Raw genomic sequence first — 24,090 nt, 5'->3', positions numbered from 1 at the left:
CTTTCGGCCTATCTCTCTTTCTCAAAATAGAATTGTCATTGTTTGGTGGTTTTTGCATTTGAAACCAAGCAGTTTATGTCATGTCCTGCACTATGGGGATTTGAAGATTGCTAATTAGCTAAAAAACTATAAAATAAGAAGTATAAAATAAAATATTTTGAAAAGTATAGGATTCATCCAAAAATTTTAAGTTCATCATCACTTAATATAATCTTATAGTGCTTTTTATCTTTCTTTTAAGGGATAATTATTACTTTAAACAACTTGCTAATTTTTAAACTATGTGCTGAATATAAATTTTCAACCTTCAGTCATTTCTGATCTACATGTATATTTTCTTTATAATTTGTGTTAGCGCAATTCTTTCTTTCCTCTTTTCTTTTGTTCCTTTACTTTTTGTGCTATATTTGACTTTGTGTAGAAATTGAAGCTGCAAAACAACAACAGCAACACCTCCTGAAGAACAAGTAAACTTTAGAGTTTGCTAATTGAGCTTTAAATTTACATTTTTCCTGTTATTCCTTTTTGTTTTGTATTTATGCAACTGCATGTAATTTTCATTTAAAATATGTAATGTGCATAGGAATTTTTTTCTAATAATAATTTGACACATATTATGCTTATGTAGTTCTAGTCTTTTTTAACATTACAGCTAAAATGAGTCTGTTAGTTGCTTTTTATCTTTATAACAATAAAACCTGTTAAACGAGTTTTTCATGGGAAAGGAACAGCTTTTAAATGAGTAGACCAAAGTTATAATATCTTACCCATATTGCGTTAATAAAATTTAATGTACATATTACAGACTTAAACATCCATGAAGGAAATATGTACTTAAGTGTCTCTTCTAAAGGAAATCAAGTAGAATTTATTGTTTCTTCTTTTCCTAAGCAATATATTGTGGAAAACTGTCCAATTTTTTAATATCTTTCTAAACCTTTTATAACATCAAATGAACTAAGAATTTCTGTAACATTTCCTTTCTACTTATTTCTTCACGTTCTGCTCATACGATACCCCCGCTTACTTGACGAACTATTCTGATGGCTTATTCTCTCTACACTTTTCATAACACATGTTTTCCTGAATTAAGTGTGAAGGTCAATGAAAAAAGTGACCACACACTTAAGACCACCTAAAACTTTTTCTCCCAGAATCCTTAGATTTTTGCCATGCTGAATTTCATTTCTAAAAACTTAAGTCTATTTTCTTTGATTGATTTTCCTTGCTTTGAAAAGAAAATTGCAATCTTCTTAACAGTTGAAAACAAAAGTTTTTGAAAGTATTAATTTAGCATTGTGGAAATAGAAGTCTAAATGGTAATGTAAAGCTTTTTAAAAGAGAACTTTTTTAACAGATTTCAATTTATGTATATAGATATGTATAGGGCACAAAATTAGTGGTGACTTAAATATGACTTGGACCACTATAAAATAAATAGTTAGTGTTTTTAAACTAGCAATCAATGTTAATTGTTTTGGTATTATTTCTGTTGTTTTAGTTATTAGTCCTTTGGACTAGTGACTAAATCTTCTTAATTTTTACACCTATATACATTAATGTTCTAATAACATGAATTTGTTGTTCACTTTTTTGATTCAATCAGGAAAATATTTTCTGTACATATTTTTGTGATTAATTAAGAGGACATCAATATTTTAACTAAATATCACAGATTTTGTTATTCCGTAAATAATAATGCTTTTGAACTTCTTTTTTCTCTTTCTCATTTCTTCAGATAAAACAGATTTCTTGAATAGAAGTTAACTTAGTAAATTTTTTTGTAGTTTTCTTACATTTTTTTATCTTTGCCAGACATTATTTGCAATACTGAATCAGCACTTATTTTGAGTTTGTTATGTCATTTACCTTTGGTAATATAAAGCCATTTAAGGCTCCCTTATCGTCAAACTCTACAGTCAATTAAATGTTCATTTATTTTTTTTTTGCTTTTTTTTAAATTTTTTGAATATTTTTTTTAAATTTTAAAATGTTGCAGTATTTTTTTTAACCAATTAACTGCTGACACCCCCTTTACTTTCATGCAAGGAATGCAGGTTTTCTCATATGTTACTTAATGTAAATATAAAGAGAATCAGTTGAAGGATTAGTAGTATAGCAGCTAATCAGTTTCAGAATTAAATCATATTTAACATCTGATTTAATATAAAACCCCTTAATGTCATTTAACAGGGAGTTTGAAATGGCTCAAAAATTTGAAGAGTTGATTTTTTACAAAGAGGAGTGTAGTTTTCTAATAATTGGCCTGAATTCTTACTTTTAACTTGCCATTTTTATCTTACTTTACTCTCTGAAAACACCACAGTGTAAAAGTGGATACCATGAAAATTTATGCTAAATGAATGTCTTCATTTTTTAAATTTTTTTTTTAATTCTGTGGATCAGTGAGAGAGGAGAAAAAAGGATCTTTTACTTAATTGTTATATTTGAAACTGGGTCCCGATATGTAAGTTCGACTACTTATATTAAGTCTGATGGTTCCTGTCATTTAGGTTTTTTAAGAAGTCAGAACAAAGTTTATGACAGATTTTTTTTCCATGGTAATAACGACTCAAATGTTAATTCGATTTATTTAGGAACATTCTTTTGTTTCTGACAAGTATGCAAGCTTAGCATTCTTTGATGAATGTACAGAGAAAATAGACTCCTTTGCTAGTGACGTGAAGTTTTTAGAAATTGACAAATCTCAGGTGAGCGATAGAACTGTGTTTGTCGCACCTCCTGAGCCTATTGGCCAACCTCCTGGCCTAGAGTACAGGTACAAACCATTTGGTACTCTTAAACCTCAACTGTTTCATAAAAATCCAATGAAATCTGTCCTAAAGCTAATTGCTCAAGCTAGCAATGGCACGGCGAAGCAAACAAGAAATCAGAAGTGCAGAAATTCTCTTTCTCCTACATTACATAAAGTGTAGAAAAAGGGAGTTCAGACAAACATAGAGTAAGCCTTAAATATTTAATTACTGAGCAGAAAAATTTGAAATATACAATTAAAATTAGTTACGAGATGATAACTTAAGATTATACAACGGAGCAGTTTTCTTCTAATAATTTGTTTGCATTGTAATATTTTGAGCATTCGGTATGGCATCCTCATAATGAAATACAAACTTTAGGTTTGCTTGAACTTTTTATTCGCTTAAATTTTAAATAATTACTGAAGGAGAAAAATAATTTGCAATGAACATTTTCTTCAGCAGTATGGAATCCTCATAATGAAATATTACATTTAAATAAAAGTAATTTGGCTCAAATTTGTTTTTCTTCATATTTTCTATTTTTAATGTTCAAAAGCAGAAGAATCATGGAGTTTATAACAATATTTGAAAATGGTTAACTGAGAGATCGTCCAGAAATAACTTTGTTAAAAAAATAATAATTCGTGTTAGTTTACATTCAAAATTATTAAAACATTTCTTTAATTCAGAACAGTTTGTTTTGATTAAGAAGCATTAAACCAAAGTACAATTTTTAATAGTTAAAAAGGTTTTCCACAGTCTTTAAAAGTACTTAGTTTTGGTTCAAGGTTTTTAAAAGTCCTTAATTTTTAGTATCCTTAAGTTAAAAGGAATAATTTTTCAGTCTTGTCAAAATATTTAAAACAAAATATCGTTTTTGTATCACCTAAAATGAGACCGTGTATCGAGGTTTGAGCATACATGAAGGGACGTGCATGAGAGGGCGAGGGGAAGAAATCATGTCCTTCCTTCATTAATATATTGACTCTTTCATTAATATTTTCTTCCTTTTGTTTAGAATGTTACGCCATGAAATGAGTGGAGCATTCTAAAAGTAAAGAATGGTATTGGTCAAGGGTGGTAGTTTTAAGGTATTTAAGTAGAAGACCCACACTGACCTTCGAAATCGACAGAGTTCCAGAAATTCAGTTCTATTGGTAGTGCTTATGTTTATAGAAATAGAAGTAAAGCCCTAAGAAAAGAAGTAACAGAAAAAAAATTAAATTTAAATCCATAAGGAAAACTAAGCATATTGTTACATCTTTTTATGCAGATTTATCTTTATCTTTTTATGCAGATTTGTTGGAGAAATCACTTTTTAACACTCTTGACTCCATCGTAAAGCTGTGTTACAATCTTTTTTTTTCTTACTTTTACAGTCAAATTAATTAATTTTCTCTTGGTTTTTAAAGTTTCGATATAATTACGATGCACAACATTAGAGTCATATAATTGTGATGCACAACATTGGATAATTACTTTTTGACCCGCTCAATTTACATAAAATCCATGTGGCGTTTCGATAAGGCTTTTTTGGCAGTTATTGCTGTTGATTGATTTTGGAAAATTCTGATAATATTATAATACGGGATATTCAAATCTCAAACCTAAGTATTCACTTTTTGATACATTAATCTATCGTTTTCTCAATAAATTTTTCCACTGATATCATTATTGATTTCCGTATATATTTTCTAAAATCTTGATACTTTTAATACCATATTATTTATTACAATGCATGAATCTCAAAACGTAAATTTAATTAACCCCTTTTTGATGCATCCATATTCACGATATTATCTATCTTCTTTCAGTTATTGTATTATTTAGTACTTGTAAAATGTATAAAGGAAGGAATATGTAAGTTTTTTCAATGTATATAATCTTTTATGTGTTGATGAGAAAAATTTATTAGCATCTGCTGTTTATTTTTCGTCTTTATTTTATTTTTACAAAGCAAACAAGCAAATGGGAGAAATCTATGAGAGACTCCTTTATAAAACATCTCTAAATCAGTTTCTAATAAAAATTATAAAATCTCTCAATTCATAAAATTGCGAGAATCTTGCAAGCAAAAAAAAATAGCGAATTTGTTTTCAGTTTCTTGATTACCTGTGCAGGGATTTATTCCATATTTTTAATATCATTGTATAAAATTCAAGTTTTTGACGAATATATTAATTTTGGAGTTTAAAACTTTATTCTTTTACTGATAAAAACGTTTATCAGAAAGATGACTTCAGTAGTGACTATTAACCACTTTTGAAATGGAGTGACTACTTTTAGGAGACAAGCTTTGTTGGAGAACTTAGATAACACCTGTGTTTAAAATTATTTTGAACAAAAAATTTACTTATTTTAGCATGAGAAATTATTTTATATGAGCCAGTTTCATACAAAACATTTTTTACTCATTTGTTCTTTTTCCCATTCTTTAATTTTTTTTATGTCTTTCTTGACAGCAAATATTCAATTTGAAAAATCTATAAAATATTAGCGATTTTTTTTAAGCATTTACTTGTCTTTTATTTCCTCTAAGAAATAGAAGTACAGAGCACATATGTTTCCTCCCGTTGAAATAACATCAAATATTCTCTTAGTTTTCCATGAGTGTATATCAAGCCAAAGTGATAAATTAGCTACCATTCTTAATGGCTAGTTGAAATATTAGTCATTATATATAATGACTAGATTATAAAAAGAAAATTTGCTGCTCTGGAGCAGTGTTCCCCAACCTTTTTATCACCGCGGACCTGTCAACGTTTGATAATTTTACCATGCCCCACAGGGGGGGAGGGGCGTTGATTGTTTATATTTTAGATCATTTTTAATTGCATATATTAATTTTAATATATAATATTTTAATTACATATATTAATATTAATTTACATCATATTAATTTTAATTTAATTGTATTTAAACATGTCTTCAAAACAAAATACAGTTACACCAAAAAATAAATCTAAAGTGATTTAGCATTTTAACTTACTAGAACGTTTAATCAATGAGAACCCTAAGTTTGTTTCTTTGCAATGAGACGGTTCCATCTGGGGGTAATCGGAGACAATGATACATTACAAAAATTTATGTCACTACCTTCGCGGCCCCTTTTTTTTAAATAAATAAAATTTTAATGGAACACAGATATTTTTAATTTGGGGTATAAATTCAATGAAATGGTCGGCGCAGTACCATTTGATCCACGGACCGGTACTGTTCCGCAAACCGGGGGTCGGGGAACACTGCTCTAGAGTATCAAAGGAAATTTTTATTAACGCTTCACTTTAGGAGAATTTTCTTTGCATCCATTGACAGACAGGCAAACATTTGTACCAATCTGATACGATAACTTAGTTGCATTTAAGCCTTAATTCTTTACTGAACTAACGTTAAAAGTGGTTGTTGAGAATCGCTGCAATTTACTTCATTTTCTATTGCACTACTCGCTATACAAACTATGGAAAAAAGTAGGGACTACAGTAGTTTTGCTACTTGTAAAGTGGTTTAGTATAGGTGTAAAAATTTGAATTTTAGCTTATTTTCGTTCAACTGTATATAGTCTTTAATTTTTTAAACTTATTATTCCTTATATTGTTAAAGTATTAAAGAAAAATTAAAGTAACCTTATTTCTTTACTAAACTCACGTTAAAAGTAGTTGTCAGGAATCACTACAATTTAATTTTTTTGTATTGCACTACTCACTGTACAAACTACGAAAAAAAAAGTTGGGACTATGGTAGTTTTGCTACTTGTAAAATATTTTAGTATAGGTGCAAAAATTTGAATTTTAGCTAATTTACATTCAACTGTATAGAGTTGTTTTTTTTCCTTTATTTTTTTTTTAAACTTATAGTATAGATACAAAAATTTGAATTTAAGCTGATTATCATTCAACGGTATATAGTCTTTATTTGTTTTAAACTTATTATTCTTTAAGTTAAAGTGTGAATTATTTTTAAATTTATTATATGCAAATTTGTAATTTTATTTAATATTTAAAATGTGTTGTAGGGTAAACTAACCAGTGAAGGAACACTTAAGCTTCGCTTGCCTTTTAAAAAATCATATTAATTTCAAAATTCGTAATTTTAGTTAAATGACAGTATTTTAACATATTTGTTACTAATTGCAAATAATGTAAAAAATTTTTAGAGAACTTACATAATATTGTTTTAAAGTTTTGGTGGTTCAAATAACAAGTAGTAAGAAGACCAAGTGAGGGAACAGCTCTTACCAGTGAAGGAACACAAAATTGCCCAGTAAAGGAACACTTAATTTTGGTTATTTTTTAATGCTCCTTATGAATTTATTAGCCTTACAAATATATAAAAACAAGACTATTTGTGAAATTATAACATACAAGTACTTGTAAAATTCTAACTTTTTTCTGTAATCATGAACTAGAAATTAAAGTGATGTTAAATACAAAATAAATATAAAAAAATCATTCTTATAATTTGACAGTCAAATCTAAATCATTGTGTCATCCGACGCTGCTTATTATCATTATTATTTTATCACCTTTTTGTTTACTCTTTTTCCTCTTATTTCTTGAAGCTTTTTTTCTTTTTTAAGTATTTTTTTCCTCCATATTCTCTTGTTTTAACTTTTTTTAGATCTTTCAGCCTCTTGAAATTTTTGCCATTTCTCTGAAGTTAGTGCAAAAGGTAATTTATTCGTTTTTCTTCTTATTTGACCTTTCTTTTTATCATCAATATTTGGCCAATGTAAATGGTTCTTCCAAACTTCTTCTGATTTTTCAGCAACATTTCTAGAATGCCTTTTTCGAAAATAGACGGGGAAAAGGTGTCTTGAAGTTTAAGGAAAATCCATCACTTGTTGACTTATATCTAGAGGATCTTTAGAAGTACTGATTTTACTTATAGAATCATTTCTTTTTTCAACTAAGAAAGGATCAGCATGAGGACTCATTTCAAATTCGATATCTATGCATTCATTATCAATACTAGCTTCAGTTCCTAAGTTTGACTTAACCAAGTGACTTAACCAAGAAATTGAGTATCGTTTCTGTTTAACTCTGTTTTTTGTTGAGGAGCTTGCTTCTAAATTCTTACATAGTAAAGTAGTTTTTATAAATTATATAATCACGTTGCTATCCTATAATGATAGCTTATTAGGAGTTCTTGGCGCAAAAGCCAGCGAAAAAATATTCTATTCAAATTTTTATGATTTTATTTAATTAGTTTTCGATTTATAAACATAGTTTATTAAGTTGCTTAACATTTGATGTAACTACACACCCCATTAATAAATATAAATTATAATTTTTCATAAACTAAGCTATTAAATTAGCATTTTGAACTGAAATTATTTCAGGAATTATTCATACAATTTTTAACAAAATTTCGGTTGTCCTCTATATAGCAGAATTACTTATCCTAGACTCATGTAAAATCATATTTCACACATTACTGTTCATTCACTGGAAGTATTCCCAGTGAAGGAGCATGCCTGTTTCTTCACTGGTTAGAAGTTGTTTTTTGTCTTTTAAACAGAATTTTGATGTATAATATGATTAAAAGTACAAGAAAACTAAAAAATTTCTTTTATTTTCATTAACTGGGAAAAAACCCAGTAAAGGAACACTTGTTCCTTCACTGGTTTTTCATCTTTTGGTGATCCAGTGAATAAACACCCCCTGATCTCAGTACTTGATTATGCTATAGTGCTTTTAAAAAAATAAAGTGTAACTTCGATAACTATATTTTGAATTCTCTTTTTCACAGTGAGAAAAATAAGACTATTACATGCAATTAATTCCACTTCAAACATATAAATACAAACACTGACCTTATAATTTTTTCAACGAAACAAGGTGTTGCAGAGATAATAACAAATTCAAAATTTTTTCCAGAGAAGTCTATTTGACCAGGTAATCCAAAACATTGCTAGATGACTTCCTATTGTTTGGCAGTAAGCTACTGTTACCAATCAGTCTAAAGAAAAACTTTCAAATTCTTATTTTTAATCAATATATATGAAATGTTCATTCACTGGGTAGTGTTCCTTCACTGGTTGGTTTACCCTATATTGATTATGTATGTATATTGACTGTGTACAATTACGTATGAAATGTATTGAATATTGCTTTTGTATATTGATCATGTTGTTACTCATTAGGGTTCAAACTTTTTAATATTTACTTGTTTTTTTAGATTGCTAGAAAACATTCTGAAACTCTTACGATGTGGGCTAAGTAATTATTTGCTTAATGCAATTTAAATATTCTTAAATTTATTCACTAATGACGAAGTGTATTAACTATTGTTTTCTTTATCAATTATTATCTATGCGTATAATATATTGACAATACAGAGAGATCGCTGATCTTAATATGTAATTTTTGAATCCTTGTCAGAAGTGAGAAAAAAAATTGCAATTTAAGGCAATAAAATTAATATTCAAATTTTTAATTGCAACAACAAAAAAAATTTAAATTATTTAAACTACATAAAAAGGAAAAAATTCTATTGAAATTAACTAATCATTGACAGGTAAAGATATATTAAAAATATATAACCTGTTTGATTATCAAAGAAAAATCAGAGAAAGTGAAACAAAAATATCAGAATGTTTTTGCCCCATAATTTTAAATCCAATTGTCTTAAATGGTGATCATCATATCCTTTTTGTTTCTTCTTTTAAATATTAATTGACGACACCCTAATATGCATCATTCTTTTTAAAATCATTTTTGACAAAGATTTTAATAATGTATATTCAGGGTGGTAATAACTGAGTATCCTACTTATTATTTAGTTTATATTAGTAAAACTACTATAAAAATACAATTATTGAGTTTTCATTATTTACTATGAAAGTTATCAAAAGTGATACTGCAGTAGCTTCTAAAACTTTAAACCAAATAAACTTTATTTCAGAATTGTTATCCAGTTCAACATTTTAATAATTTTGAATGACACAATATCGAAATGTGTATCTACTGTTCTCCCTAAGCCTAGCGGCCTGCCCGCCCTGTATCCTTTTTGTAAAAGTAAGCTGCCATCCTTTAAAACACTGCCTTTTTATTCATATTCCATTTTGAAAAGAATTATTTCACTGTTTAAATAGTAGTTACACACTGGTAAAATTATTTGTTTATAGGTTTAATTTTGATTTCTATTTCAAATATTTACTCGTTAAGATTATTTTCAACTTGCTAAATTTTTAAAGGTATCTTCTTTTCGGGCTTGGTTTATTAATAAATTTTTGAAGTAGTTTTAAAATTTTTTTTTTTAATAAATACGTTTTAATACTCGCACATTTAAATGTTTATTTCCTCATCATTTCAGTTGACGTTATAGAAAAAAGCTTTTGAGTTGTTTATCAATTTTTAGTGTGCTTTTTTTAAAAAAAATTTATGCTCAGAGATTGTCTCTTAGCCTCTTGCGCAGAGAATGCCTTTAATTATTTTTGCAAACTGCAAATTTTGATAATGAGAGAAAATTATATTTTGAAATCTACACATAAAATAGTATAAGCAGGATTGTAGAGGATCAGATTCAGTTATTACATAATATTACTCATTTTGATAAATTTTTACGTTGCTAAGTGATGCCAGGGAGAATTCTGGTGTATTCTATCAAAAAGGATAGCGTATAATATTTTTGTGCAACATATGAAGTGATAAATAGTAATATTAATAATATAGTCTTTAATAATAGTCTTAGTAATATTCTTAATAGTCTTAGTAATATAATAATAGTCTTAGTAATATTAATAATAGTTTTTAATTAAATTAGTAATAGTCTTTTGTGTTTATATAGATGCCTGGTGAATTATTGCTTTACTTTATGGTTTATTCATTTATAAGAAACTCACCATTCAAAAGCAGTGCACTTAGGCTTTCATTTGACGTTCTGGCTCAAATTCAAAAATATAAAATTTGCTAACCAGATTAGGTATTTTTATGGCTTTTAGAATTATTTCAATTTATCATAATTATTTATTTGATTTCATTTTTTCTCTCCCATATTTAATCATGTTCTTTAACTATATTGTTGTTTGTGTGTACTTATTAATGATAACAGTTTAAAACAAAAGAAAAACAGCAAAAAAAATTTAAAACCATCAAATCAATTTTAAAAGAAATCATTTTTTATTTGTATCTGATATGCTGTGTTGTACATTTTGTCACTTGTTTGGAACCCTGAGGAGCAATTTAAATCAGTCAAATAATGCTTCATAAATGCTCATTAAAAGGAACAATGTACTTATTATCACTTACTTATCATAAATTACGTAATCTGTAATAATTTTTTTCTGTGCAAATGATTTATTACCAGTACAGGGTTCCCATAGTCCTTATAAGTCCTTAACTGCTTAATTTTTATTTTGGAAAATAAGGGCCCTTAAAAGTATTTAATTTTGGTACAAGGTTTTTAAAAGTCTTTAATTTTTTAGCATCACTATAGTTGATAGGAACAATTTTTCAATTCAATTTTTTAAAGCAAAATGTCTTTTATCACTCAGAATTAAACCCTGCATCGAGGGTAAAACATTTTGGAGAGATAAAAATTAATGTGTGTAGGGGGGAGCTATAGGTAAGAGGAAGAAGTATGTCCAGTTATTAATATATTGGTTCTTTCATTAATGTATTCTGCCTTTTGCCCAGAATGATACTCTATGAGGAGAGTGAAGCATTCTAAAAGAAAAGAATAGTGTAAACAAGGGTAATACTTCACATGGGAAGATAGTGCTTTTTTTGGGGGGGGGCAGCAGTTTTAAGGTACCTAAGTAGAAGACACACTAACCTTCAAAATTGACAGAATTCAAAAAATTCAGTTCTACTGGTAACACATCTGCTTATAAGGCTTAAGTAAAACTCTAAGAGAAGAAGTATCAGAAAAATTTTTGAACTAGAATCCATAACTAAAACTATTTTCTAAAATCTTGAAGAATTAAATAAATTGTTATAATAATTCAATGTGTAATAAGTAAGCGTAAATTTATAGAAAGCATAATGTTTTTTTTTTTTTTAGAATTGTCTTATTAACGTTAAATTAGGAATGTTTTACTTAAACTTAAGGTGTTAAATAATTGCATTCATGCATATGTCACAAATAAAATTGGCCATTCACCATAGAGCACATGCATTTGATATTTCAGATTTTTGGCGGAATCTTCGACTTTCTAAACTTTAGACCTTATTACTCTGTTATTATTTTATTCTCTTTAATCATAATTTATTTTCGAAAGTTAACAGTTTGTTTGACTGTCTAAGTACAAAGTAAAAAGACTTTAAATAAGTATGCAAATAATTTAAATGTTTTCTTTTGTGCAAATTATTACACAAATATCGTTTTTTTAATGATTTTAGTTGCTAGGTCATTTAAGATTTTTTTTTTTTTTTTTTTTGTTTTCTTCTCTTATGCCTGAGATAAATGTATGTGGATTTGCTATTATTTCTCATCGTTATTTACTGTTCTTTTGATGCAATCTAAAATATTAAATATATAACCCATTCTTCCAAATTTGAGCAATTCTGTTACTTTGCATAAATTGATACTGCAACATTAAATCTATATAATTTAGAATTCTTAAGTGCACTACATTTTAGAGGATAATATGAACTAAGGAAAAATCCCAAGCAAATGATTATATAAATAATCATATTTTTACTATCAGCTATTTGTACTACTTGCCTAAAATTGGGAAGATGAAAAAAACAAAGTTTTAATTTAGTCTTTTATCTCAAAGTTGCAGACAAGCAAAAACATAAGTGACAGCTTTGCTGATATATTGAGTTTTTCTTTGATTTTGTATCAACTCTTAGTTACTGATGTGAAAAATAATTATGTCCTATTAAAATAACTCTCCTTTTAGTTGTTACTTTTAATAATATGCATTTTAATGATTATTTTTTCATTATATCATTTTTATTAGTATTTGTATTCCTCGCTTTTAGAAGTTGAGATTTTTTAATTAATTATGCTTATTATTATTCACATAATTATAGATGATAAATTATCTGAAATAGTTAGTATTTATCATTTTGTTCTAAAAATTACATTTTGGGTATCTAGGTCATTGGCACATATCAACTGTCTATTAATGTTCAGCAAGAGTGTAAAAAATTTCATTATCTTTTTTATTGGGAATTGCTATGGTGCCACTAGTATTATTCAGAATTAATTACCTTCTTGCTTTTATAATTGTGAACATACATTGTTTATATGACAAACTTTATTATATTTTGATTAGCTTTAAATGTGATTGGAAAGAAGCAGCAAAATGCTCTGATATATTGAGATTAGAGTGGTCTCCGGTGGTTTATACTTATGTTCATGCTTCAATTCTCTTTATGATGGTGGAAGGAGGAAATACAGAATTACAAGGTGCTATTTCAGAAATGATGGAGTAAGATTTATTTTAGTAATGATTATAGAAATTCTTGTCTTTATCTGTAAATGTAATCTATTTAGAATTCTTGCATCTTACATAGTTTCTTAAATATCTTTATATAATAAATGAATAATATTTTTAAATTTCTTTGAAACTACTTAATCTTTGTTTTTTTTAAGGAATTAAAAAATTACAAAAAATTTTATAACTATACAAACGTAATTAAAAATGTTAAAATGATAAAAAAATGTTTTCTAATTATACAAACAGGTTCTTAGGACACTCTTAATGACATAAGTAATTTAGAGGAGCATGATTCTGATGATCTTTTTTTTATTTAAAAAGCAATTTTTGTTCTCAAATATTGCTTGTTAAAATTTCGAATAATCACTTAACGCATGTTAATAATTTAAACTGAAAAAAACATTAAAATATCTTTAGAATTCAATTCTTTTCTGTTTGTTTTTTATGTTCATTAATTACCAGGCTGATATGCCTTCCAATTATACCTTTGTAGCTGTGTTATAAATAAAAGAAGTTTGAGGAGAAGTAAATTACAACTATTGTGTATATTTTATGCACTTGCAATGTTGTTTATTTCGTCACACCCTCACTAGTTCATCATTGATTATGTGGTCATCAACAATTTATAATTGATAGTAAAATTTAAAAACACTATTATTTAAGTTGGTTAGGGCTATTGTTTAACAAGTGAAATATGTATTATGAAGCAATTATTTAGGCAGTTACAAATATAAGTGCTTATGTTAATTGCTTTGTTAATTTCCATTCTATGTTAGGTTATTCTTAATTTCCATTAAAGGTCTTGCTTATAAAACAAGTCTATATTTAAATATCATTGCGGAAAACTTTTTATGATCGTAAGTTTTTAAAGTAATATAATTTTATCTCATTTTGGAACTTTAGCTCTTTTTTTTCTGCAACGTAGCATTTAAATTATTACTCTTGAATTTTAAAAATATTAAGCAGTTTATTTTACTTGCTGTTTTAGGAAAGTTCCAAGCTTAAAACAACGATTAGCTGGTAATTCTATACCTTTAGAAAAGTATGTAGTATGAAAATCTGTCAAGTTTGTGTCCCAGAAAGGTCGTCTGATTGTTCCAGCATTGGTAAGTTTAATGACTTAAAACATTTTTTTAATTGGTAAATCCAAAACCAATATCTGATACACATGATGATATTAATATCTGATACACGTGATATTTGTATTTATAATTTAATAATAAATCAAAATAATTAATAAAAAATAAATAATTGTAAGTAATTATTTGTATATACAAGAAGTAGTGTGAACTATTTCTCTTGTTATTTCTACTTCATTTTTTGAAAGAAGAAAACTATTGAAAAAAATTAAACTTTAGTTTTTATATAAAGTTTTTGAAAATAAACGAATATAATCTTTGACACAATTTTTTTAATTATTTTTTCCAAATATCATTTAACCATATTCTTTTGTTATAAACTCTTTATTTCTTTATGTTGGCTTTTAAATTACCAGTCAAAAATATTCAATGAGTCTGTTTATATTCAGTTTCAGTATTTTTTAATATATATTCTTCATGTGATGTCAATTTATGTAAAAAAGTAACAATTATCTTACGTTTATTTTTAGCTTTTATTTTAATTATACCATATTTGATAAATTAAATGTTTTTGTTAAAATCAAATTGAAAAATCAAAATTTAAATTTGTTAGTTATTAATTGTAACTGTAATTGTTAAGATTTCATTGAATTAGATTTAGAAAAAGCTTTTATTGTGTAGTGAAAGCTTATTTATTATTACTTTAGTTATGATCTAATTTTTTATTTTAATATTTGGTACCTTTCAAAAAATAGCAAATTATTTTGATTTTAAAAAGGAAATTGATTGTTTAAGAAACAAGTGAAAATTAAATATTTTAAAATTAAGTGTAGTATAATGAATTTCATTGAAAGTATATTTGCCTAAGTTAAAATAATTTTTTGTTTGCAAAAATTTTTTAAACTTTTAAGTTAAACCTAATTAAACTTTGATTATTTTTTGTTACATTCTTAAAATATCATACAATTTTAAAAAGTTTACATTTTATAAGTTCTTCTATCTTTATTCTCTACTATCATTATTTAAATTAAGATTTTTGATATCAATTTTTTTAAATAAATTGATTATTTACTTATGAGCTCATTGTTGTTAAAAAAATTTGTAAATTGAATATTTTACACACATTCTTTCTTTTAAACTAAGTCATTTATCTAAATGTTGTAAATATTTTCAAATTTCGTTTAATAGCAAGTTTTTATTTCTAAACACAAATAAATATTAAAAGTATTATTTATTGCATTTCTAAATTTTTAATATATCATGAGTTTTGTTAGTATATCATTGGTATCACAAGTTTTTCATATCATCTTTGAATTATATCACTTATTTTTTTTAAAAGAAAAGAATCTCTGCTCTTAAGCTTTGTAATTAGTTTTTTCTGTTAAATTTTTATTACCTACTACTTGTTAGTTTCTAAAATTATTTTCATAATTTGTTTTTCAATGAGAAGTTTCATATTCTGTATTTTGTGAATTTGCTGTTTATTTATACGTGAAGAAGATGGTGTTTTGGCTAAAGTTTTCAGTTTTTCACCTGCCTAATATTATACCCAACTACAATTTTTGTGTTGATGAATTTTTTTAACAAAATATAATTATAATTTAAATGTAAGTATAATTTTTAAAGATAAGTTTTAATTAAGGAAATAATTACTTTAACCTCATTGATTTTAAAATAATATTTAAATTGCAATTTTTATTCTGATCAAATGATTCATTTTTTATGATTGGCCATGAGAAACATAAGGAAAATATTAGGTGTTGCAACTTTAAAAAATTGAAGGAGAAGAAATTTATGTTAGGAAATTTGTTAATAAGGACTTTTTAAACTATGATCTAAATTAGCTTTCAAATTTATTTTTGATGTATCTAGAGAAAAAATTCTATACTTTGAAGGGAAATTTATTTCAAAAAACAGTAATTATTTTGACACATCAGTTCACTGAGTTCACTTCATTGCTCACTGAGATCTGTACTATTTATTATAATGAATTCATGAATTAAGTATAAATAATTACCCTATTTTTATTCAATATATGATTTAAAACTATCCATTTTTTTTTGTAAATGTTTTACACAATGAATGTAACTGTATTATTTTAGTATTAAATGAGAAAACAAGATAACAAAGAGTATTATGAAAATATTTCTAAATTTAATATACTTCTATTTTTTATGAGATAATAGCAAAGTTGATATTTCCGAAAGAAATTTTCATTTATGTAAAAAAAAAAACATTATTTGACGAAATTTTTTAAATGCTTTATGTGTATTTTTAATAGGTTATTTGTCTTAATTAAGGACAATTGCTTGTTACCTAATCCTTCCCCCGGTGGGTCAATATTATTTTTGAGCTATTTTTTGTTAAATTAAATTTGATTTTTTTTTGTTCAGAATTTGTTTTTATTATTGTAATTTTTTTTATTTAAAAATGTTTAGCAAAAATCTGCATTACTCACAAAAAGAAATCTTATGGGTAACTTCTGTGTCTAGAGCAGCCATTTTTACTAAATATTCAGATTGCATTTTTAATCTCTAGGGGGAATAATAATAGACATAGGAAGAAAAAAAGGGGGGAATAATAAAGAGAAAAAAAGTTATTCCCCACCCCTTTTTTTTTTCTTCTTATGTCTATTATTTTCCTTTGTTTTATCTTTATTTTGAACTTATCTAATGAGTTCTGTTTACTTGCAGCTTATGCACAATAAATGAAAGTTATTGTTTTTCTGAACTTTCTTCGTGTTTTCTTGTATTTATTTATTTTGTTGTGTATAAATATATATATATGTATATATATTATTGTTGATTCAATGTGTTAAACTGTTTTATTCATTACACTATAAAACTTAGCATTATAATTTTATAACTTGTAATATTTCATTACAGCTATATATTGTTTCTTTTAGGAATTGGTGTATAATTGGAATAGTTTTCCAATGATAGCAAAATTTCGCGAACTTACAGAAAATATTCTTTGTAAAATCAGCTCTATATTTTCTAGTCTTGGAGATGCCAAAGGTATGTTTTTTTTTATCGATAAATTCATTGCAGTTTTGAATGTAAACAGTAAGGGCTAATAATGTATGGGTAGAATCCTTTTTATTTATCTACTATTATTTTTTTAATATATTTGACTTTATTTAATTAGATTTTTAAAATTCATTTTAAAGTTGATTATTGGGAATTTTTGTTCTTATCAGGCATGTGTCTTTCTTCTGTTAATTTGCAGAATTCGGCGAATCTCAAGATCATTGATTCACAGACTTTCGTAAATCAATAATTTATATTTCAACAAAATTTTCTCGGAATTTCGCTGATCAAAAATTTAAATTTCACCACTTACACAAAATCTCCTTAACATGAAATTTATACCTCTTTTACAAGCACCTTTTTTTTTTCTTTTTGAGTACTTAATGAGATCCAAAAGAACTTTTTTTCAGCAGATTTGTTTGAGTTTTTATGCTTTATATCTGTAATAACTAACTCTTATCTTGTATCTGTAATACCTTCGGTTAAAATTAATGAACCACGGAGGCGAATAGAAAAATATTTAAGTTTATGATCTTCAAAGTAATTTTGAAATAGTTAACATTTAAATTATCGTTCTCTAGAAAAAAAATTGTGTTTTTTTTCATTCCTTTTAAACTTTATTTTTGAATGAGTAATAAATTACGATTTGTAATAAGGGAATTATTTAATCAATATTATATATTTGCTCTCGTTTTTTATTTAGCTACAATTAGATTGAATTTTTTATATGATAACTGTAAATGGAGATTTCAACCCGCTGGATATCATTATAATTCCTGATTTCGATGTTTTATTTTTTCTTTTGCAGTTACTGCAACTGATTTTCTCATGGTTTTTAAAATTCCAATATTATTATGACCCGCAAAATTCAATTCATGTATTTATTATTATCGTTTGTTTTTCGAGGATACTACTGTTTTTTTCAATTGAGATTTTTACAGTTTTTGCTACTTGATATCGTCATGATTTTTTAAATCGTGATATTTTTATACAATATTATTAAGAAGCGAGAAATTCTAATCACATATTTATTTGTGTAATTGATTTTTCGCAGACTTGATTTACGTTTTTTTTTTTTTTTTTTTTTTTTTTTTTGCAGTTATTGCTGTTGATTTTCACATAATATCTTGAAATACAGATATTACTATGATACAGAATATTCAAATTGCGCAACTAAATATTAATAATCTGATACGATAATTCTATTGTTGTTTTTCTATCAATTTTTCAGCAGTTGCCACTGCTAAATTTTGAATATTTTTAAAATCTCAATATTTTTAGTACAGTATTATTAATTATAATATGTGAATCTTGAAACATACATTTGATTAATTTCTTTTTGACCTGCTAGATTTGTGCGATTTTGTAGTAAATACTTGAGACAAACTTTAATGTCTTTTTTTTCTTTTTTTTAAAGCCTCGTTTAGTTCAATAAAGGAGGAATCTGTTTGCTTTAATGTTTCTTTTGTCTGTAAGTCTTTTATTTATTTTTTATATACAAAAAGAAAAAAAATTAAGCACTTAAAAAAAAAAAACATTGAAGAAAATTCAGATAATTTCTTCTTTTAGGAATCATTTGTCTATCTTATAAATAAATAAAAATACCATAACTTTTATCATGTCTGAGTTTAATACTTTGGTTCCTCAGTAAAAAATACAGTATTGTTATCAAGTACTAATTTCCATTCTTTGGAGTCTGGTGTGGGGCTCATTTTTTTTAAAGCTCTTATTCCTTAAAATCTTTCTTCATGCATTCTTTTTAATTTCTTAAAACATTTTTCCTCCTTGATTCTTATTTTTATTAATTTTTTAAGTACTGAAATTGTTTTATTCTTTTTAATTTTCAAAAATATTTATGTGTAGTTTATTGTACTGTCACTTAGTTTTTGTGCATCGATCATTTTGCCACACTAAGCATATATTTTGCATTCGCTCTCATAACTCAGCCTGATTGTGATAAAAAATAGTTTTTAAACTTAAATCAAAAAGGTTGAATTATGAAGTGAAATTTTCCCTAAGAAATAATATATATATATATATATATATATATATATATATATATATATATATATATATATATATATATATATATATATATATATATATATATATATATATATAATAACAGGGCTACATCCCTGTTATCATTGTTGTATTTTTTTTTTAATAATGCAGTCATAAGCCATAATAAGTTATCGATAGGTTAATTTAAAGGTAGGCTGGTGGCTATAACATTTCACATCCACTCTCCACAAGGGAGGGGGTGGACAAAACTCCGGATGGTTCCGGCAGATGTTTATTGGAACACGTTATTCAGCAAGAGACATGCCAAAACCATCGGTCTCGCATTAAATACTTACAGATTTTGATGTAATTAGGTTCCATTTGTACATACCTTGTAACTCTACGCATTGTGGAAAATCAATTAATGCTTCCTAATATGGAAGTAAAAGAGACTCTAAAAATAACTCCTCCTTTGAAATATAAATCTAATTATGATTCAATGGTATGTTTTCAGCCTTGAATTCCCAGAATAGAATATATATATATATATATAAAGCACTAGTTTTATCAGAGTTGAAAACTTGTTGCATCTTGAATCATTGTGTAACACTTAGCTGGCAAAATCAGTTTTAAATAAAATTTATTTAAAACTTCATCTTGTAAAATACTCATAAATCAAGTTTCTTGTAAAGTTTCAAAATTAATGACATTGTACTTTTTTAAAATGTTCTTACTTAACCAATTCAGTGTATTTTGTGTGTTTTTAGTTATTGTCTCTAATTTTTTTTCATAATTATATTTATCTAGGTATAGAGGGCACTCCACTTGATCTTTAATATTACTACTCAGAGGTGTATACTAATTTGGTCGAGTCAGCGGTACTAATTAGGGTCACATCAATCAAGTTGAAGATTGTTTCCGTTCAGTCATTTCTTGGTGCAATTTTAAACGACTCTATTTTAAAATAATTTGAATGAAGTAATTATTAGTAATTAGCTTTATCTGCTATTGTGTGTATTTTTTATTTTCAAAAGCAATATCATAGAATGACTCATCTTATTTCATTTGCATTTCTATAAATAGCTTACATTCTTTTTTGTTGGCTTCCCTATTGCATAGACCTCTTCATTAAAATGTAAGATACGAAAGTTCCATTTGCTATTTGATGCATGCAATGTTATTTTATTGCCCTACTGCCAGAAAAATGACCTAGAATTTGAAATATTAACCAAAGAAAAAATGAAGGTGATAGAATTAGGTGCTTTGCTACTGTTCTTAAGAAACTAGGTAATTTTTTAGTTTCACACATAATGCACATAATTCACACATAGTTTTTGCACATAATTGAACAAAAGTTCTGATAATATTAAAAGACAACAGAAGGAAATTTTTTCTGAATGACTACCATATGTAGCAAAACCTGCTCAAGTTTACATGACAATTTAGACATGACACTCTTGCAAATACTTTTTCAGTTGGAACAATGGTGTTTGTAGCCATAGATTCCATCTGTTGACAATCTTAGTATCTAATTTTGAAATTTAACAAGAAAAATTTTTTAGTTTCTTAATCAAAACACAGTAAATTGTATATTTAAATATACAATTTACTGGAATGAACTTTCCATGAAACTTTCCATAATAGCATTTGAAATTAAATGTTTTCATTCCTAAAAGAAGTATTTAAAGAGAAGTATTTTATCTATTTTTTAAATTGCAGAAAAAAATTTACCTACCTGGCAAGAATTATTAACAATTAAATTTTTAGAACCGTTATTTTATACATGTTACCTCACTATACTATAATTTCAGTGCTCTGTTTAAGTCAGCAAGAGTCCTTATATTGAGTGTTGGCTGTTTGGGTTAAATAAAAACTCGGATTAAAACTACTTAAGTATTATAGTCTTTAGTTAACATGCTCATAATTTACTACTGAAAACTAGAGTGATTTACAAATTAACAAATAAAAATAAAAGCACAATCACACTTCATTTAATATAATCTAGAAACAATGTACAGGTGTTTATTTCTCTAACTTGGCTAAAAACTAAATCTGTAGATCATATTGCGAAATTTAAAAACTTTAATACAAGTTGATCAATTTCTAACAATAACAATTTCTGCAATAACAATTTAATTACAAGAGAATGTATCTTTAAAAATATTCACTCTAAAATATAGTTCCATCAGTAGACCAGAGTCCATCAGTAGTCTACTGATCTTGACTGATAATTGTCTCAATCAAATTACAATTATTACAGTAATGAAAACCAGTGTTTGTTTTTTTGTTAATTTAATTTGTATATTAAAATAAAATACGTTGAATGAAATTTATTAAATTTATTTTAAAATTATTGATAGCTAATTTATAATTGATGTGACTAATTCATCAATCCCATTTGTTTTATTAGATTCTGACGCCTATGTAATTACTGGCAGTTTTTAATTTGTGATTAATTACTTAAATAAATTAGTTCATATTAGCTTTCTTATAAATTTTAATCAAAGTGTTCTCCACAACTTACATTTTAATAAGAATTGTGCACAGCTTTCTCCCAGCTTCTTGATATAAAGATTTATATTAGTAAAATTAATGTTGATAAAAGTTTAAAAATGGTTGTTGCATTATTTAAAAATATCTTGTTGAAATAGACTCTATTAATTTTCATGCTTTGAAAATTTAATTTCTATTTTTGTAATATTTTTTCTATGTTTTTAAGCTATATTTAATGTCCATTATTTTTTCAAACTTTTGTTGTACTCTGAAAAAGATGATAATAAGCATAAACATATGAATCAACAGGTAGTTGGTTAATTTTGATTTACTTATTAACATAAAGTTTTAAGAAATTTTGTTTTAAAAGAAACTTTTTACTTCCTTTCCAAATAATAGTTTTTCCCTAGATAAGAAAAAGAATGTTGGATATTTTTCTACAAAAGGTAACCATTAATATTTACTGAGTTTATTTAACTGGAGACAAGAAAGTTTATGGAAGTGGAGAAAAATTTCTACTTTCTAATGAAGTATTATGATTAAGCGAAAATTAGATTCAAAAAAGAGGAAGAAAAAAACTATTTAGTGAAGGATTAACATTATACATTATAGGACTTATATTACATGTTATTATTTAAAAACTTCTTTTTATGAATTTTTTCAAACAAAATATAAATTTGCTGCATTTTGACCTCAAAAGAATAATAAAAATACTAAAATATAAGAAATAATTATTTCGTGCTATATATGAATGAATAAAGCTAAACAATACAGAAAAACTTATGATTTCATTTCAAAAGTCCTTTAAGATTTTTTGGTTGTTTAATTGTATTTTGTATGATCCTAAACAATTGGAATTATTTCAGTGAAAAGCGAGTTAAAGATTATATGTATTTGATACCTTTCACTATGACTGAATTGACATTGATCAAGTTAAAGCAGGAAAATGGTGTAACTGCTAAAGAACTCTTGGAACCAGCTCGGTATGTTGCTTAACATGTTAAGTTTATTGTTGTAACTTTCATACATGTTTGTTCTTATTATTATTGAATACAAGAGACCATTGTATTATATGTAGTAAAAAATTAATAATAAAATAATTTTCAGCAACTTTTCATGTTAGTTGTCAATAATGATTTGATTCACAAAAACATGTATAATTGTTATTTATTGATTAACGTTTTAAAATTTCACTTATTGCTTTTTAGCCATACAACTATGATTGTTCACCACATGGAGAAATGAACTTTTCCTACCGGATTCACAATGCTTGCCATAAAATAAATAGTTCGAAATGTGAAATGTAAGATTATTTCTCTCTCTCGTTTCTATGGTATTTTTCTTATTAAAGTAATTTTAAATGAATAATTGTAAGAGAGTTGCCTATGGCTTTTTGATGAAGATTTAAATCATGTTTTTTTTAGTTCTACTCTAAAATATATGTTATTATACTGAACTAATCATTTTTAGCTTACTATGAATTAATTCAAATAAAGTAAGACCTTTAATGTCTGAAGTAAGTTTGTTACATCAGACAGAGGGATACCTGCAAATGGCGTAGTGTGAGTATCTCAATCTTGATTGGTTGTTGATTCTTTCACCATATATTTACATAGAGACTTAACAGCAAAGACAGGTCTGAAGCCATGTGGAACATAAACTAATTATTGATCGAAGTTGCCAGGTACACAAAACAAAAATATATAACGGTTCCAATAAAATACATAAACAAATAATGAATCTAAGTTAAGTAAAAGAAGTAGACGAGAAAGAATTATATTTCAACTAATTCGATGTTAATTAACTTAACGTTAATTAACATTCTAACTTATGTGGAGAAACTTGGCTCAACTTTAATACGCCATTTTGCTAATAAAGATTAGTTAACATCATGGGTCACATGTGTGGGTATGGGAGATCTTCTTGTAGTGCAAGTACCCAATGGAAATAATCATATTATCGAGGGAGCATTCTTTAACTGATTTAACATTGTCCCAGGGTGCATTAAATTCTCAGAGCCCTATTTTTCACCAGAACTCAGTATTTCAGGTTTGGAATTTTCCTCAAATTTAAGGATCCTTTTTTTAAGTTACAATACATTTTTCAAAATATTTTTAGAAAGTAAAGTTTGTATATTTATTGTAGCAATATCTAATTTTGAATTCTTAGCTGATGTCATTGATTCAAAGTTCATTTCATTTATTTATAATATTCATACAACTTCTTAATTGTAATGAAATACAATTTATTAAACATATCTTTTTTGAGTATTTAACAATTCTTATTTTTAATATCACCGAATAATAAAACATTTTTACTTACATAAAAGGGCATTG

General features: G+C 26.1%; 1 protein-coding gene across 4 annotated transcripts in view; it reads left to right on the top strand.

The window, feature by feature from the left end:
* LOC147816856 (ras-related protein Rab-34-like) overlaps window positions 1-24,090 on the top strand; it is a 101,577-nt gene that overhangs the window by 55,816 nt on the left and 21,671 nt on the right. For 2 of the 4 annotated variants that reach the window (XM_087161507.1, XM_087161534.1), the window contains exon 5: window positions 22,621-22,737. In XM_087161507.1, coding sequence (XP_087017633.1) covers window positions 22,621-22,737 — 117 coding nt within the window. Of the gene's footprint in view, window positions 1-18,666; window positions 18,729-20,068; window positions 20,240-20,274; window positions 20,549-22,620; window positions 22,738-24,090 lie in introns of those variants that run through there. The other 2 variants (XM_087161565.1, XM_087161595.1) reach the window with 2 other exon arrangements.

The sequence above is a fragment of the Parasteatoda tepidariorum genome, chromosome 1 (assembly GCF_982258835.1).
Source record: "Parasteatoda tepidariorum strain Cologne lab strain chromosome 1, Ptep-v5.0, whole genome shotgun sequence".
Taxonomy (NCBI): domain Eukaryota; kingdom Metazoa; phylum Arthropoda; class Arachnida; order Araneae; family Theridiidae; genus Parasteatoda; species Parasteatoda tepidariorum.
Note: the sequence above shows the minus strand (reverse complement) of the source record. Positions and strands in the feature narration are given on the sequence as shown.